This window comes from Elephantulus edwardii, unplaced genomic scaffold (assembly GCF_000299155.1).
Source record: "Elephantulus edwardii isolate Elephantulus edwardi_28Jun2011 unplaced genomic scaffold, EleEdw1.0 scaffold00064, whole genome shotgun sequence".
NCBI classification, from domain to species: domain Eukaryota; kingdom Metazoa; phylum Chordata; class Mammalia; order Macroscelidea; family Macroscelididae; genus Elephantulus; species Elephantulus edwardii.
In genome coordinates this window covers 504,389-520,449 of record NW_006399814.1, presented here as the reverse complement: position 1 = coordinate 520,449, position 16,061 = coordinate 504,389, and the positions used below count along the sequence as shown (strand labels likewise).

General features: G+C 60.0%; 4 protein-coding genes across 4 annotated transcripts in view; 1 reads left to right on the top strand and 3 right to left on the bottom strand.

Annotated features, from left to right (window-relative positions):
- Nucleotides 1-8,617, top strand: part of NCAPH2 (non-SMC condensin II complex, subunit H2) — a 10,210-nt gene extending 1,593 nt beyond the window's left edge. Inside the window, exons 2-20 of the mRNA XM_006888014.1 lie at nt 3,616-3,717; nt 4,395-4,450; nt 4,532-4,616; nt 4,696-4,771; nt 4,898-4,973; nt 5,056-5,189; nt 5,427-5,513; nt 5,708-5,853; nt 6,332-6,400; nt 6,657-6,720; nt 6,845-6,952; nt 7,106-7,159; nt 7,287-7,357; nt 7,434-7,527; nt 7,607-7,672; nt 7,746-7,801; nt 7,915-8,016; nt 8,255-8,404; nt 8,477-8,617. Of these exons, the coding sequence (XP_006888076.1) occupies nt 3,616-3,717; nt 4,395-4,450; nt 4,532-4,616; nt 4,696-4,771; nt 4,898-4,973; nt 5,056-5,189; nt 5,427-5,513; nt 5,708-5,853; nt 6,332-6,400; nt 6,657-6,720; nt 6,845-6,952; nt 7,106-7,159; nt 7,287-7,357; nt 7,434-7,527; nt 7,607-7,672; nt 7,746-7,801; nt 7,915-8,016; nt 8,255-8,404; nt 8,477-8,617 (1,737 nt within the window). The remainder of the gene's footprint in view (nt 1-3,615; nt 3,718-4,394; nt 4,451-4,531; nt 4,617-4,695; nt 4,772-4,897; nt 4,974-5,055; nt 5,190-5,426; nt 5,514-5,707; nt 5,854-6,331; nt 6,401-6,656; nt 6,721-6,844; nt 6,953-7,105; nt 7,160-7,286; nt 7,358-7,433; nt 7,528-7,606; nt 7,673-7,745; nt 7,802-7,914; nt 8,017-8,254; nt 8,405-8,476) is intronic.
- Nucleotides 8,618-8,884: 267 nt separating this feature from the next.
- Nucleotides 8,885-9,670, bottom strand: LOC102876464 (protein SCO2 homolog, mitochondrial-like). Its single transcript, XM_006888104.1, has one exon. It carries the CDS (start codon nt 9,668-9,670, stop codon nt 8,885-8,887), a length of 786 nt encoding a protein of 261 aa, XP_006888166.1.
- Nucleotides 9,671-10,531: 861 nt separating this feature from the next.
- On the bottom strand, nt 10,532-13,858 carry TYMP (thymidine phosphorylase). Its single transcript, XM_006888103.1, has 9 exons — nt 13,660-13,858; nt 13,327-13,529; nt 12,820-12,918; nt 12,305-12,434; nt 11,830-11,948; nt 11,336-11,498; nt 11,027-11,257; nt 10,781-10,921; nt 10,532-10,698 (listed from the first exon to the last, which is right to left on the bottom strand). The coding sequence occupies exons 1-9, from the start codon at nt 13,856-13,858 to the stop codon at nt 10,532-10,534; spliced, it is 1,452 nt and encodes a 483-aa protein (XP_006888165.1).
- A 440-nt stretch (nt 13,859-14,298) lies between these two features.
- ODF3B (outer dense fiber of sperm tails 3B) lies at nt 14,299-15,858 on the bottom strand. The gene is made up of 6 exons (XM_006888102.1): nt 15,750-15,858; nt 15,377-15,580; nt 15,020-15,124; nt 14,742-14,863; nt 14,512-14,652; nt 14,299-14,379 (listed from the first exon to the last, which is right to left on the bottom strand). Exons 1-6 carry the CDS (start codon nt 15,856-15,858, stop codon nt 14,299-14,301), a joined length of 762 nt encoding a protein of 253 aa, XP_006888164.1.
- Between the last annotated feature and the right edge of the window lie 203 nt (nt 15,859-16,061).

Sequence of the window (16,061 nt, the reverse complement as noted above, 5' to 3'; positions counted from 1 at the left end):
CCCTCCGATGGCCTCATCCCCCTCCGATGACCCCGTCGCCCTCCGACCGTCCCCCTCCGATGGCCTCATCCCCCTCCGATGACCCCGTCGCCCTCCGACCGTCCCCCTCCGATGGCCCCGTCGCCCTCCGACCGTCCCCCTCCGATGGCCCCGTCGCCCTCCGACCGTCCCCCTCCGATGGCCCCGTCGCGCCACCGAAGGAACACCTGTGTGCTTACAGCTCCCAAGGTCTGCGTGCACAGCTCTGCTGAGCCGCCTCACCGTCTAGACCTCAGCCCCGAGCCTGTCCCTCTAGGGAGCGGCCTGCCTGCAGCGCATGCCCAGCAGGCCGGCTCGCAGGAAAGCGGCCAGCTTCGCCCTTGCTGTTCATATGTCACCAGCAGCAAAGGATCCTCTTGAGCTGGAAATGGGCCGCGTCTCTGCCGCTTCGAGCCCACCGTTCCTCCACGCTGCTCCCAGGCTATGCGGTGTCGGCGTGCAGTGTCACCCAGGGCCGCTGGCCTGGGCATCTTCCTCTGCTTGCCCTAAGTCCATCAGTGCACCGTGCTTCACAGGACAGTTTACTTCGCGGGCTCCGTGCAGGCAGGGAACCCTGGTCTTCCTTTAACGTCCCTTTGACCTGGGTGCCTATGCTTGGGAGCAGGTCACCACATTTGTGCTGCCTTCTCTGTGATGCTTGAGCCAGGGACTTGACTCAGCTTAATGCTGTCAAGCTGGGTTTCTGAGCAGAAACCAAATTGCATGTGAGGCAATTGCCCGTTTTTCTCCCTTGGGGTGCCATGCAAGTAAGGGAGTAGTGTTTGCAGCCTGACCTTATCAGCTCTGACACTCCCTCAGCTGAAGAGATAGCAGTGTTAGGGGGAGCTGGGTGGAGTCAGGTGTCCCTCTGCCTCCTGCACCCTTCCTGCCTGGGGTTTCTGCTTACAAAGCACCCGCTCTGAAGTCCTGACTGCCTACCTTGGGTTTTGTATTTGCGTTCCTTTTCCTTCCACACAGCTACTAGATTCCTCTTGACACATCTTCTCACGTGGCAAGTCTGTGCTGTTGGTGTACTTAGTGAGATTTAACCTCTGCATTAAGCCCCAAGGAGGTACTTATTATGTGCCATCGAGTCACCTGTGATTCATTGCAACCCTGTGTACAAAAGCTCTATCCAGCCTCACTGACTGGCACACCTACCCCCATTGCCCTAGTTACTGTATCAATCCATTTCATCTGGGGTCTTTCTCTCCTTTGCAGTCCCTCCACCCTGCACCCTTCCAAGTATGATATTCTTTTCCATGGACTTATCTCTCTTGGCTGTGTGCCCAAAGTATATAAGATGGAACTTCAAAATCCTAGCCTTCAAGGAGAAACTTGATTTCACCCTATCCAGGACAGACCTATTTTCTTTACATTCAGGACTCTTTCCCAGCACCTCAACTCAAAAGCATTGATTCTTCATTGTCCAGTTCTCTGATTCATGGCAAGTAATTATGAAAACCATGGGCTGGATCAGGTGCACTTTTGTCTGCAGACTGACATTGTTGCGCTTGAGCACTTTGGAAAGGTTGTGTCGTCTGCATAACATATTTTGATGAGTCTTCCTCCAATCGTGATGCTACATTCCTCTTATAAAGCCTAGCCTCCCGAATGATTTGTTCTGCATATAGATTGGAAAGGTATGGAGACAGTATGCATCCCTGAACCACTCTTTTCCCGATTTTGAACCATGCAGTGTTTCCTTGCTCTGTTCTGAGGACTGCTTCCTGGTCTGAGTATAGTTTTTGCATGAGCACAGTCAAGTGTTCTGAGTTCCCCAGGTTAGCCACAATTTGTTGTGATCCATACAGTCAAATGGCTTTGCAATAAAACACAGACATTCCCCTGGTACTCTGGTTTCTGCTAAGATCCATCTCAGACAAGCAACAGCTCTTGCTTTAATGGGACTTCTACTTGGGTGGTGAAGGTGGGTCTTCAAGAAGCAGCTGTATGGGTTGCAGTTAACACATGTGTTTTCTGCTTGCTTGTGCATGTAATACAGTCCCCACTCCTCATGCACTCCCCACTGGTGTGGGTGCCCCTTTTTGTAGACGAGGCACAGAGACATGTGTCAGTGTGTCCAGAGCAAAGTCCAAGTTCCTGACCACCCTGGCACCTTTGTGATCACAAACTGCAATTCTGAAAGAAACATCAGGGGTTCCCCATTAATTCTGACCAGGGACCTCATCTTGTGTGATCAAAGGGGCTACCCCATTCCAGGCCTGGAGGCCTGTGTGGCTAGCTGGGTACCTCTTTTGAGGATCCTGGGTTTTCCATCATGGTTCAAAGAGAGCGATGTGGCTCACCTTAGGGTGAATGCTGCCTGAAGTGTGGCGTGCAGGTGAGGGAAGTGAGGGTGGTTGGGAGAATCTGGTGGACAGGTGATTTGGGCAGAAGTGGAGCTACATCAGTACACAGGGTCTGTGTGAAGGTGGGGTGAGCAGGGAGGGGACTCCTTGCATCCTGGCAGATGTTCACGTGGGAGACTGTCCTGCTTCAGTGTAGGATCCCACGTGGATGTTTGAGGAGATGCTGGACATGTCAGGTCAGCTCAGGAGGGAGGTGCCAGACATGTGGCAAAGTGGCCCTGGGGCTGCATCCTTTGCTTGCCCTGCCTGCTCCTGTCACTTTGTCCCCTGCTTCTTGGTCCTCAGTCCTCGCTGACTTCACATGAGTCAGTGGACACATTTCCCTGTTGGTGATGTTCTCCCAGGTGCCCTCTTTCTCTGGTGTTGTTTGAATAGTGTTTGTTGTCCTAACAGCTGCACCCTTCTTAGCTCTGCTCACAGGGCACCCGTCTGCAGGCCATCTGCCTGGCCGGCATCTGCATTTTCCAGGCTGGGTTCTGACATCACCACTTGTTCTCTAGATTGTTATTGATCATTGTTTGCCTGCAGACTTGGGACAGGATGTGTGGCTGGCCCTGTTGGAGTGTCCAGCAGGGCCAGTGGGAGTATGCGATGGGCCCGCAGAGATGCACCTGTGTGTGTTGGAGGCCAGCTGGGAGAGAGCTGACCAGCAGAGGAACATGAGCAGGGCCGGTCTTGAAAGACTAAGGGCAGGGGCAGGGCCTCTCTGCAGAGCCAGTCCTGGGCTGAGAGAGTGGGGCCCAGCTGTGAGCTCTAGTGGTCTGGCATGTGAGCTGGTGAGCCGTGAGGAAAGGAAGGCAGAGGGGACAGTGTGACGAGGAGGAACGCTCACCCAGAGCGTCTCCTGGTCCATCGGCTCTCTCTTCTTACAGTGGAGGTTTTGCCTCAGTTGTCCCTTGAGGGTATGGGCGGCTCTGGTCTCTGGTAGACTGTGGCCCCAGGGAGTCTCTCTTATAAAAATGCTAGCTAGGTCCCAGAGGTTACAGGAAGTGGAAGCAATCTCAGAGATAGTTACCCAAAGGGTAAACCACAAGGGTCAGCTGGAGCAGCCTGCTGTACCTGGATCCAGCATGGCATTAGGTGGGACTGCCTGGGGAGAGGGGACCTCAGAGACCAGGGGGTGGGGTGTGCATGTGTGCGTGCGGCTGGCTGCCTGGGGAGGAGCCGTGGGGGAGGAAGTATGCTGCCCTCGTAGGTTTCTCCCTCACTGCATGCTGTCTTACAGCTGGATCAGATCTGCATCTCTTTTGACGAAGGCAAAACGACGATGAATTTCATCGAGGCCGCACTGCTCATTCAGGGCTCTGCTTGTGTCTACAGTAAAAAGGTGGGCTCGTGCTGAGACCTGCAACGGCCCTGGGGTGTGTCCTCCTCTGACTGACCTCCCAGCACCTCGGCCCCTACTCCCGATTCCTTGAAACACCCAGCAGCAAGCTTGGGTTGGAATTGGGTTTGCGTGCCTGAGAAGACTGGAAGCTGGAGTACTGTTGATCCCTGTAGGAATGTGCAAAGCAAGGGCAGAGTCAGGGTGGTCACAGGGGCCAGCAGAGAATCCCCAGGGGTGGTGGAGGTGGCACATGGCTGAGTTTGAGGGACTGGGGTCGCAAGCACAGCCAGGCAGGGGATCTGCATGGACTGAGAAAGTCTGGTGGGAGGAGCAGAGAGAACAGGACTTGACCAGCAAAGAAGCAGGGTAACCTGAGCCCTCCCTGTGGAGAACTTCAAAGGCTGGTGTGTGTGCGTGCGCGCTGGCATGTCTAGGCGTACATATATGTTTCTTCAGCTGTGTCTGCGTGGAGTTTTGCACATGTGCGGGGCATATGCAGTCCTTAGAAGGGAATGGGGTCAAACCCGTTAGTGCAGTGGAGCCCCCTGGTTTGCTTTGAGCTGCATCTGTAGTGGTAGAAGTGACAGGATTGTGCCTGCAGTGAGGTGTGCCCCAGCCTGTTCAGGGGGTTTTAGGGACCAAGGGGGTGGCCATCCTCATGTGTGCCCTGCTGGCAGGTGGAGTACCTCTACTCACTGGTGTACCAGGCCCTCGATTTCATCTCTGGCAAGAAGTGAGTACCAAGGGTGGTGTTGGAGGTGGAGCTGGGAGGCCCCCTCCTCCAGGAAGCCCACCTGTGGACCCTTTATCCTAGGCGGGCCAAGCAGCTGTCCACTGTGTCTGAGGATGAGGCTGCTGGCAGTGCTGGCCCTGGAGCCCCCCGAGAGGTAGAGGATGAGGTGAGCTTCTTGGTGAAGGGCTGTCCAGGCCATGTGGCTCCTGATTCCGACCACCCTGTGACTGGAGTTTCCCCTCTAGTTTGTATCCCTGGATGAGCTGCCCAATGACCGGGTCTGTGTGGACATGAAGAATGACCAGCCTTGCAATGTGAGCAGCTTTCTCAAGACTGTGCTGGGTGTTGTGCTGGGGGAGGGGCCACGGGCTGTGCCCTGTCCTGTGGATTGCCCACCCCAGAGCTGAGGGACACCTCCCTCATATCAGCCCTGGTCCACACAGGAAGTGGTCATTGTGCCTCTCATGCCCATGGCCCTAGTGGCCCCAGATGAAGTGGAGAAGAACAGACACCCCCTGTACAGGTCTGGTTGGTCTGAGGTCGGGAGGGTGGCCTGGGAGGGGTACCCGAGAAGTCTCTGAGCATGCACATCTCTGCTGACACAGCTGTCAGGGGGAGGTCCTGGCCAGTCGGAAGGATTTCAGGATGAACACCTGCATCGCCCACCCCAGAGGGGCCTTCATGCTGGAACCCATGGGCATGTGCCCTGAGGACACGCTGGTGCCGAGGACCGAAAAGGGTGAGGGACTTCACTGTCCTGTTCCCTCAGGAGGGTGCTCCCTCAGGGGTCTGTGCTGGCCTTCACCTGGGTGGAAGACCACTCCATCCCCTCTGGACAGTTGTCAAGGCTTTTCCCTGTCTTGTGTCCCTTGACCCTGACTCTGAGCTGATCGGGTCACAGCATGCTGTCAGGATTCCAGGGTGGGTGTTTGTGGGAGGAACTCGGCTGACCTTGTCCCGTGTCCTGTCTCTGCAGACCCGGGGGTTGTTGTTGAGGAGCCGCCAATGGAAGTCACTATGTGTGGGAGCCCTGGCTCTTCGCCCATCTCCTCCCCGGAGCCAGGTGAGGGCACCCAGAGAGCATGGGGGGGGGGTTTACTTCTTCCAAGGTGTATTGTGAAGAGCAGTGGGCAGAGCTGACTGGTCCTTGAAGTCTGGCCAGAAACACTGGGCACCCCTTCTTACCCTCTCCACCCCTAGCTGATCTCTCCCTAGGGGTATTCCCTGCACCCCTCTCCTGGGCTCCCTGGAGTTGAGGGCTTTCCACTTCTGCGCCCCCAGAGGACCCGGTACCTAGAGGAGAGGAGGGAGACCAGGCAGAGGAGCCAGAAGAGGCAGGTGTGGTGGCTGATCTCCCTGAAGCCACGGTCCCTGAGGTCCCGGCACCTATTAGTCCACAGCAGGTAGGACCTCACTGGAACCCAAGAGTCAGTGCCACCTGACACGTGCTGGCCTGGCATCCACTCCTCTCCCTTCCCCTCCCCTGCTGCCCTGGTGTCCACTCACCCACCCATCTTTACCTGCTGTCATAGCAGTAGAGGCTAATGGGGGGTGAGGCATCGCTGTGGCTGGTGGTCCCTGCCCTTCCTGGCCCTTTGTCTCTGGGGAGTGGGGGGGGCTCCCGGCCTATTCTCCTGATGTCAGGCCAGCCCAGAAGGGGACAGGTCTGGAAGCTGGCACCAACCCTCTGCCCAGCGGTCAGTAGGTGCATGTATCTGTCTAGTTTTTTCTCAGTACAGCCACCAGCAGCTTGTAAATCGCTTCCCTAGAGTGTTTTTCTTTTACTACTTACATTCTACTCGTTGAACTACTTGAAGCTCCTGACCCCGTGCCAGTGGGCCAGGGCCCAGGGTGGAGACGGGGTCTGTGATGTTTCCACAGAGTGCAGACCAGGCCCAGAGGTACATGCTGCGTGCCAGGGACCAAGAAGAGCCCCTCTCCCAGATGACGGTGTGTGAGGACCTCTCCCCCACTGGTGCCCACCCCCCCCCACCCCTGCTGTCCTGGTGTCCACACTGGATTTTTCCTCCTCTCCTGCTGTCCTGGCATCCACTGCAGCCCCTTGCTGGCTGCCTCCCTGCCCCTCCAGTCCTTTGCACTTGTGTCCCTATCCAAGGACTGTTTACTCCTAAATTTGAACCCCTCTAGCAGGGTTCAGGGATGTGCTCTGCTCCCACCCAGCATGTACTTGTGCTCTGCCCAAAAGGCCCTGGACCCCTGGCAGAGCCTGGACCCCTTTGACTCCCTGGACTCAAAGCCCTTCAAGAAAGGTAACACAGGAAAGGGCTTTTGGGGAACAGTGTGGGTGTGTGGACTATCCTCCTCCCTTGCTTCTGGAGAAGTGACTGGGTCCTGTAGGTGGGATCTAGGACAGAGTTCCCGCTTACTTTGCAGGTCGGCCATTCTCTGTGCCCCCATGCATCGAGGAGGCTCCGGGACAGAAGCGTAAGAGGAAACGTGCCACCAAGCTGCAGGACTTCCACCAGTGGTACCTGAGTGCTTGTGAGTGGACAGTGCTGAGGGCAGAGGTGCTTGTGTGGACAGGGTGCTGAGGGTGGAGGGTGCCTGTGGATCAAGTGGGAAGTGGTGTGGCCACTGCTGACAGGCAGGGGAAGCACTTACAAGGTCTTGGTGGACCCCACTATTTTCTCCCAGATGCTGACCATGCTGACAGCAGGAGACCAAGGCGGAAGGGCCCGTCCTTTGCAGGTGAGGTGCAGTTTCAGTGGGCCAGCAGTCCTGGGGCTGACCGCTGTGCCTTGCACTTCCTGCCTGGCCCGTTGGAAAGGGTGGGACAGGGCACACAGGAGCCCTTCTGTTTGCGACCTATCTGCAGACATGGAAGCCCTGTACTGGCGGCATGTCAAGGAGCAGCTGGAGGCCCTCAGGACGCTGCAGAGGAGGAAGGTCAGTGTACGCTGCAGAGGAGGGAGGCGAGCATGCCTGGGAGGCTACAGTGCCTCACCAGGCTGCCTCTGGACAGGTGGGCCAACAGTGGCTGCCACAGACCAAGGAAGGCCTATGGCCTGAGGAGGAGCAGCAGGTAGAGGACTCCCTGGAGCACCTGGAGGCTGAAGGTGAGGGCCTGCGGGCGGGGTTTGCTGGGTACCTGCTGCTTAACCAGCACTGCACCTGCTAACAGCCTAACCTCTCCAGACGGCTTCTTAGAGTCCGAGGACTACTTGGAGCCTGAGATGAGGCCCGGAGAAGCAGATGACCTAGGTAAGTCTAGGAGCAGGCAGGAGGGCAGGAAAGGCTTTGGAGCTCAGCCCAGTTCACAGCCACTGTCCCCTAGATGCAGAGACCAGGCCGCCGACCCTAAGCTACGAGGAGCTAGTCCAGAAGAATGTGGTAGGCCTGGGCAAGGGCAGGCCAGACAGGGTGGGTGCCCTGGCTGCACGGGAAGCCAGGTGTGGGGTGGGAGGTCTGGTCATACGGTAGGCTGCAGACCCTCTCTGTCCCAGGAACTCTTCATAGCCACCTCCCAGAAATTTGTCCAGGAGACAGAGCTGAGCCAGCGAATCCGAGACTGGGAGGACACCATCCAGCCCTTGCTCCAGGAGCAGGTAAGTGGGCTGGGCACCTCCTGTCAGCCTGGGGTGCATACAGTACCCCTTAAGAGGGCAGCCCCCAATAAAGACCCGAGGCCTTATGCTGGAGCCTCTTCCCTCTTGCAAGGGCTCCAGTGAAAACTTTGGGCCTCCTGTGCATCCATTTGGGGTTGCGTGGCCCTTGGTGATTAAGGCCTCCTGCCTGCCCACCTGGGGCTGGCTGCCCTGTGGACTGAACTCCTCCCTGGTACAGGAAAAGCACGTGCCCTTTGACATCCACACTTATGGGGACCAGGTGGTCTCACGCTTCAGCCAGCTCAATGAATGGTGTCCCTTTGCCCAGCTAGTGGCTGGCCAACCTGCCTTTGAGGTGTGTCGTTCCATGCTGGCCTCCCTGCAGCTGGTGAGTGGCCCTGGGGGAGGTGGTGTATATGGTAATGGTCCCAGAAACCTGGCTGACACTGCCTCCCCTCAGGCCAATGACTACACGGTGGAGATCACCCAGCAGCCAGGACTGGAGGCCGCTGTGGACACCATGTCCCTGAGGCTGCTCACACACCAGCGGGCCCACAAGCGCTTCCAGACCTACACAGCACCCTCCATGGCTCAGCCCTGAGAGAGAGCACCGATGGACAGAGGGATGGCAGCCCCGAGCTCCACGTGTGCAGGATCCAGTGTTTGCTGCCTGGTGGCCCAGCTTAATAAGGTGGCATTGCCACCCCTGCCCCCCAGCCACCTTAACTGTCATGTGCACACAGAGCTGCCCAGCCCTGCCCCCAGCAAGCCACCAGGCTCTTCTGGCCCGAGCTGAGTGCTGCCTGCACACCCCACACACACACACGCATCTCCTGGGCTCCTGTTTAATGACATGTGGGCACCATGGTCAGCCCAGGACACTCTGGAAGGTGGCCATGTGGCGCTGCACGCTGTCGGTGATCTGCTCAGCTGACTTAGCGCGGCCGTAGTAGTCGGTGAAGAGGCCATCAGGGTTGAGCAGGTAGATGGTGATGGAGTGGTCCACGATGTAGTCCTGGTCCTCATCCTTAGGGCCAGCTCTGTAGTAGACGCGGTAGCTCCGACAGACCTGAGCTACCTGCTCAGGAGATCCAGTGAGACCCAGCAGCCGTGGGTGGAAGTCCTGCACATACCGGGCCATGGCAGCTGCGTCATCACGCTCAGGGTCCACGGTGATGAAGACAGGCTGCACGGGTGGCAGGCTGGGCCGGGCCTCCAGCTGCTGCACGACCTGCACCAGCTTCTCCAGCTCCTCCGGACAGATGTCTGGGCAGTGGGTGAAGCCAAAGTACATCAGCACCCACTGGCCCCGAAAGTCAGCTTTGCAGCAGGACTGGCCCCGGTGGTCCACCAGGCGGAAGTCACCCTGACCCACTGCTGCCTGGCGCAGGGCTTCTATCCGCCTTTGCTGCTGCTGCCGCTGCTTCTCAGACCGGACAGTCAGCCAGGCCCCACCAAGCCCAGCTCCAAAAAGAGCTGTGACGAGCAGCCTTGTTCGTAGCCCAGGGCCCTGGGCCCGGCCCCGTCCTGGCGCCCCTGAGGGGCCCTGCTCTGATAGCAGTCGGAGGCAAAGGTGCGGAGCTCTGCTCCCCAGGGCCCGTGGCCTGCGCTGGGAGAGGCTCTGCCATGCCCTGAGTGCCCTGGCTGGCAGCATGGAACGGAGGGACCTGTGGAAGAGAGAAGTGTCAGCCATGGGGCAGGGCGGGGGTGCCTCCACCTCCCCTCTGGAGAGGGCCCCACCCGACAAGCTTAGCTGGGCTGGGCTGCACCCCCACCTCCAGTGCTCACGCTGAAACATGCAATCCTGGCCTGGCCCTTCACCTGAGGACCTTGCGCTTCCTGCTGCGGCCCAGGGTTCTAGGCGCGCTGATACTTTTGTAATAAACTCCATTTTTTGGATTAAGTCTTTGACGTGCAACTCTCACAGACTGGCCACATCCTCTGCCCTTTGCACAGCGCGCAGGTGTCCCAGCTTTCTGGAGATGTGCGCGCTTCCCGGGGTGCGAGCTGTTCCCGAGGCCCCTAGTTCTGGGGCTCCGACCCACCCTCTCCCGCGCCGGCCCGCGTTGCTTGTCACAAGGCTCTGGTTTTGCTGAGCCTGCCTTTAGAAGGCGCCGGTTGCAGTCGGAGCAGCGGCCGCCCAGATCCCGGAGCCCCCGGCCCTCCCCGGAGTTCGCGCGCAAACCTCGCAGCAGAGGGTCCGTGGACCGTAGACTTCAGCCTCGAGTGATCGGGACCAAGTCCGTGGGCTCCCAGCCGCCTCTGGATTCCGCTGGCTGGAGGTCAATTAGAGTGGCCGCGCTGGGCGCCAGAGCGCATGCGTCAACGGCGCCGTCAGCGTCACCGCGCAGGCGCAGGCAGGCGGGGCGGCGGCCCAGCTCAGCGGTGCGCACGCGCACAGGGTCGCCGGGGTGGGGTCTTCCTGTGGCTTCAGGTCATGTCCCGCGGTGCCCCCTCCCTCCCGCTCCCGGGCGCGACACCGACTCAACGCGGACACGGGCCGGGCTCTAGGGTTTTATTGCTGCGCCTCCGGGCGCGCGGGCGGCGGCAGGACGAGCTCGGCGAACGGCGAGGGCGCGGCGAAAGGTTCGCGGTCCGAGAGCACCAGCGCGCCCTGTAGGACGCGGCGCTGGGACTGGCTGAGCGCGGGTCCGTCCCGGTGCACGCGGAGCCACGGTGTCCCTGCGGGCAAGCTAGGGTCAGCGGCCGGAGACCCAAGAGGGGTCGGGGGTCAGTCCAGCGGCTGGGGCTCACGGGAGCTCACCACGGCGCAGCCTTTGACCCACGACCACCAGCAGCTCGGCGCCCACGCCGAGCCGGAGAGACTGCCCCGCGCGGCTGCGTCCCGCCCCAAGCTCGCGCAGCACGAGGGCCAGCGGCAACGCCCGGATGAGCTCCACGGTGCCTGCGGGGAGAGGGCGCTGGACGGGCAGGGCCTCCGGGGAGGCCCGGAGGCTCTAAGGGGAGGCCAGGGATGCTGGTGGTCCCTCTGAGCCCCTCCCGCGCTCACCATCGGCAGCTGCGTGCAACTCTTCCTGCTGTTGGGCACGGGGAAGCAGCTGCCGGCGCTGCGCGGGGGTCCCGGAGCACAAGGCTCGAGCCAGACTCGCGTCCACGCCCTGTGCTGCGAGCATCTCCTCGAAGCGGCTACGGGCTGAGTTGTCGTCCAGTACCGCGGCCAGCCGGGCAGCGCCCTCCGCCTGCGCCTCCGCGCGTCCGCAGAGCCACAGCAGGGTACCTCCTGAAGGTGGCGGGTTTAGGGCAACTTAGGCTGGGGAGCTGGGAGAGGGTGCCTCTGCCCTTGCGACCCTCTGCTCACCGAGCTGGGTGACCAGGTCCCGAAGGTCTGGGGGCCCCGTGCCATCCAGGCACAGCAGCGCCTCCTCTACCTCCAGTGAGTGGCCAATATTGCGACCCAATGGATTGTCCATGGAGGTCAGGGCAGCAGCGACCCGAATCCCCAGGCTGGCCCCCACTTCTACCTGCAGAGACACAGATGGCCTTAGTAGACTCTGCTGGGCCTTGGGTCACCAAACAGGAGTGCTATACTCCAGCGCTGAGAAGGCTTGGGGTGGGGGTGGGGGAGACACCTGACAGCTACACTTGACTTTGGAATAGGGAAAGAGGTGGGTGGGGCCATGGCCTGGGCTGCACCAGAGGAGGGAGAGGTCAAGAGTGCACGGTGGAACCACGAGAGGAGACCCACCTACAGGGAGGCCAGAGTCCTTATCCACACAGGACCACACAGAAGGGTCATACACACATATGGGGACCCCGCAGTTGGGACACACCTCCCAGAGCCCAGGTGCTCACCAGTGCTCCAGCAAGTTCCCGGGCCTGCACCTCTGTGGGGAAGACGGCAGCCTCACCGAACTTGACATCCACTACTAGAGCTGTTAGTCCCTCCACGGCCTTCTTACTGAGAATGGAGGCTGAGGAGGGCATGAGAGGCTGGGGGAATGGGGCCTCCTGGGAGGAGGGTCAGTGCCCCCAGGATGTGGGGATACTGATCTAGGAATTGGGGGTTAGCCATGAGATGGGTTACCAATAGACTGAAGTCTTAAGTCACTGCCCCACACACACTTTGAGCTGAGGGTCAGACATCCTGTGATTCAGAGGCCTTGACCTTGAAGATCAAGCCAGATCATGGAAGTCAGGCACGTGTGGGCCACTTGGTTTAGGGGAAGCAGTCTGTGAACTCTGGATAAGATGACCCTGACACTGGAAGGTGGTGGTCAGAGATGTGTAATGTGTTGGAGGTAGACCCTGGGTTCTGGGGTCAGGTCACCTGTGACAAGGGGCAGGCTATCCACAGTGGCTGTCACATCCCTGGCTGCGTACAGAATTCCATCTGCAGGAACCAGCTTCTCACTTTGGCCCACGATGCAGCACCCAACTTGGTCCAGGAGCTCTTGCATCTGGTCAGGCAGCCCACACACATGAGGACTAGTGAGCCTACCCAATGTCCTCTTGATTAGTAACCCTATCACCGACTCTGGTCATCAGCAACTGTGACATGTCCAAAACCATGACCCTTCATAGCCATAAATGTCAGGAGACATCAGTGACTGGGCCGTCAGTGATTCTGACCAATGTCCTATGACCCATGGGTTATCAGTGGTTTTGACCAATTCTCTATTGATCCTGATCAAGGCCCACTGATGACCTTGACCAAAGCCTATTGGCCATGAAAAAAAAAAGTTCTGTGAGTGACCTGGATCAGGTTCTACTTTATGACCTGTCAATTTCTGGCTGTGTGTGGTGTCCCCATCTATGGCTCTGGTTAGGGAATGGCTTGCATACCTGTTCTGGAGTCTGGATGACAGTGAATCCAGGGATGGACTCCAGCTTATCCAGGGTGCCCCCTGTGTGCCCCAGCCCTCGTCCACTGATCATTGGTACCTGTAAGCAGGGATGTCTAGTGTACCTGCTGTCTCTCCTGTATTCTATGCTGTGTCCTCACCACTCCTGGCTTGGACTTAAGCTGGAGTTAGGAAGCATTTTCTAAACTCGTGTGATGGGTACCCAAAGGATGAAAAAAGATTGTCTTTGCTGCTGGTGGTGGGGAGGCCAATAGCCTGGTTTTAGGGAGTGAACATTTGAACTCAATTCCATGCTCTCCAGGCCTCGTACTGTCTGGGTACAGAGGAGGAGGGGACTTGGTCCTATGGGGTTTGGGCTTGGAGGGGGGGAAGCCAGACTGTACTATGGGGCTAGCTGAACTGGAAGCCTGGGTCCTGCCCTTGGGCTCTAGGCCAAGATGAGTGTTGGGAGGGGCCTGCTGACTCAGGAAACAAGGTTGCTTCTAACCTTGCAGCCACAGGCGGCCAGGGCAGGTGCCAAGACCAAGCTGACTTTGTCACCCACGCCCCCTGTGGAATGCTTGTCCACAAGCTGCCCCTTCCAGGCCTCAGGCCACTCCAGCCGCTGCCCGGACTCTGCCAGGGCCCGGGTCAGCGCCACGGTCTCCTCCAGGTCCATGCCGCGCAGCCGCATGGCCATGAGCATGGCCCCTAGGTGGGAAGTAGGCAGGTGGGCGGTCGCAAGGGTCATGGGGTCCCCACACGCGACAGTCCCTGCAGACTCCGATTAGTGGTGTCTAGGTCCAAGTTGGGGTCGGGTTGCCCAGCTTTCCCCACGCACCAATCTGCACGCCCTGTGCGCTTCCGTCCACGACTGCGCGCACGAAGTCCCTGATGTCCGCCTCGCTCAGGCGCTTTCCATCTCGCTTCAGGCAGATCAGTTCCGGGAGCTGCTTCGGCTCCTGAGGGGCGTCCGCTGAGCCCTGACTCCCTACCCCCTCGGGAACACAGTAGTGCCGTGGGGTCCCTGAAGCTGCCATCGCTCTAGAAAGGTTTGAAACACACCTGGAATTCCCAGCAGCGCGTGCCCCTGTCCTGCCCTTTGCCTAAGTGTTTCTCCCTCGCTCATGTTCTCTGTCCCGCGTCAGTGTCTCTGTCTCGGCTCTCACGCATGACCCCTGCCCCATACCTGTCCCGCAACAGGGGCCACGTCTGTCCGGGCTGCTCCGGATACCCAGGGTCGCTCCAGCAGCGCACCCCACGGCTGACCAGGCAGTGGAAGGCCCGCGTGTGGCCAATGGCCGAGGGAGGGTGGTGTCAGGGAACGCCCGGCCACCAGGAGTTGGCCCGCCCAGTCCCTGGCTCCCATTGCCCCAGCCCTTTGTGGGCGCGGATAGCGCGGGTACACAGAGAGGCGGACTCAGTATACTGCTTTGGATGCTTTAAGCCAAAATTTGTGCGTTCACGCCCGTCCCGCGGGTCACTTGTCCGCGTCCGTCGTGACTGGCACCTGATATTCTGAGTGCCGGATCCCGAAGCTCCAGCCGCCAGTCTTCCGGTACTGTGGGCAGGAGAGACGGCTGACACTGCAGACCGATTGCCCAGCTCCGCGTGTCCCGGACTTCAGACCCTGGGTCCAGGGTCGGAACCCTCAGTTCCAGCCCCTGCCCTCCACCCCTGGTGTCCAGGCCACCTTTTCCACGTTGTAGGCCGCGGGCCCTGGCTTCCTGGTGCTGTCTTGGGGAAGTGACGTGCGCGCCAGCATCGTGAACTGGGGGGCCCGGGACTTGTAGACCCCCGGGTTCACCACGTGGTAGGCGCAGGGGCCTGGAGTCTGTGGGAAGGCAGCAGAGCCGTGGGTCGGTGCTGACCCGCTAAGCCCTCTGTTGACGCCCCACTGCTGAGCCCTGGCGGCCCCTTCACCTTGCTGAGGTCCTCGAAGAAGGCACCCACTGCGCTGCGGCCGTACATGGAGTAGTTTGGGGCGGACACTTTGCCGACGACATGGGGACCCAAGAGTGAGGGCATCGTGTAACTCCCAGGGCCTAGAGTGGAGCATCTGAGGGCAGACTAAGGGTCCCCTATGGACCTGAGTGCCCCACAGGCCCAGCGCCTGCAATAGACCCTTTGGGCGGCATACATCTGAGGACCCAGGGGTGCGCAGGGCCCCCACCGGATTGGTGTGGGTTTTTCCACCTCACCTGGGGTTTGCTGCTCAGACTGGACGCCCCAATCTCGGGAAGCCATGGTGTGGTGAGATGCGCTTGGGTACGCCACGTTCCCAGCTCGCTCGGGAAAATACCTACCTGCAAATGGGTGAGGGGTGTGGGCCAGAACGGAACCGCGCGGGGAGGCAGGGTTGGCTCCTGGGACCGAGGGATTCAGACTCAACGATTTGTCAAAGCCCCATGAGAGGGTTCTGGATTTGAGATCTCAGATATGGGGTCTCAGACCTAGGGTGTTCGGGTCACCAAGAGGGTTAGGGCTCAGTGGGGGTTCCCGGGGCCACCCCGGAAGCAGCTCTGCGTTTGGGAGACGGGGGTGCCAGTGGGCCTGACCCGGTCCGGGGGTGAGGAAGCGCGCCGAGTCTCGTGGACGGCCGTGAATGGAATAGGAGGGGGCGCCGTCAGGGCCGCGCACGGTCATGTGAGGGGGCACCAGGTGGCCGGGCCCTGGGCCGCAAGTCCGCTGCTGCGTGGGGAGGCGCGCCCCGAAGGTGTAGGCGGGAGCGCGGGGCCGCGACGGGTCGTGAAGAATGTAGCCTGCAGAGCGTCCCAGCGTCACCCACCACCCATCCGGCACGGACCACCTGCCCCCAGCCACTGCCCTGCGGGACTACAGACTCCCGAGAGCGCTCCAGCCCCTGCCAGCGGAGACACTCCCTGCCCCCTACGCCCACCCTGCTTGGGCGCAGACACTTCACCCGGGTACCGGTGTTCGGAGGCAGGCTGTACTTGGGTCCTGGGCTTTTGAAGAGCGCAGCGATGGGGCCTCGGGGTCGATGTGGCCGCCAGGAGCCAACCCAAACATCAGAGCCCATGGCACCAGTAGCAAGGCCTGTGGCCAGTGGCACCTGTGGACCGAGGGGTGGTGGCCTTGGCCCTCCAGCCTGAATTCACAGGGCACGCACCCTTGAGTCCCTCTGGCTCATCTGGAGTCCAGGGGCGGGGCCCGTCCAGTCTCCCAGGCGCCAGAACCAAACAGTAGCCCTCCTCCCGTGGTGTTGGGGCGGGGCCTGCCCCC

Bases quoted from the DNA above. Each gene is read 5' to 3' on its own strand.
- ODF3B (XM_006888102.1), bottom strand. From the start codon at position 15,858: ATGGGCTCTGATGTTTGGGTTGGCTCCTGGCGGCCACATCGACCCCGA. The intron at 14,653-14,741 runs GTGAAGGGGCCG...GCCTTCCCACAG, and splicing joins TCTTCGAGGACCTCAGCAAG to ACTCCAGGCCCCTGCGCCTA. The intron at 14,380-14,511 runs GTGGCCTGGACA...TCCTGCCCACAG, and splicing joins CGGCCTACAACGTGGAAAAG to TACCGGAAGACTGGCGGCTG.
- TYMP (XM_006888103.1), bottom strand. From the start codon at position 13,858: ATGGCAGCTTCAGGGACCCCACGGCACTACTGTGTTCCCGAGGGGGTA. The intron at 10,922-11,026 runs GTGAGCGCGGGA...CTCTCCCCGCAG, and splicing joins GTTGCACGCAGCTGCCGATG to GCACCGTGGAGCTCATCCGG. The intron at 10,699-10,780 runs GTGAGCTCCCGT...GCTTGCCCGCAG, and splicing joins GGGTCAAAGGCTGCGCCGTG to GGACACCGTGGCTCCGCGTG.
- LOC102876464 (XM_006888104.1), bottom strand. From the start codon at position 9,670: ATGCTGCCAGCCAGGGCACTCAGGGCATGGCAGAGCCTCTCCCAGCGC.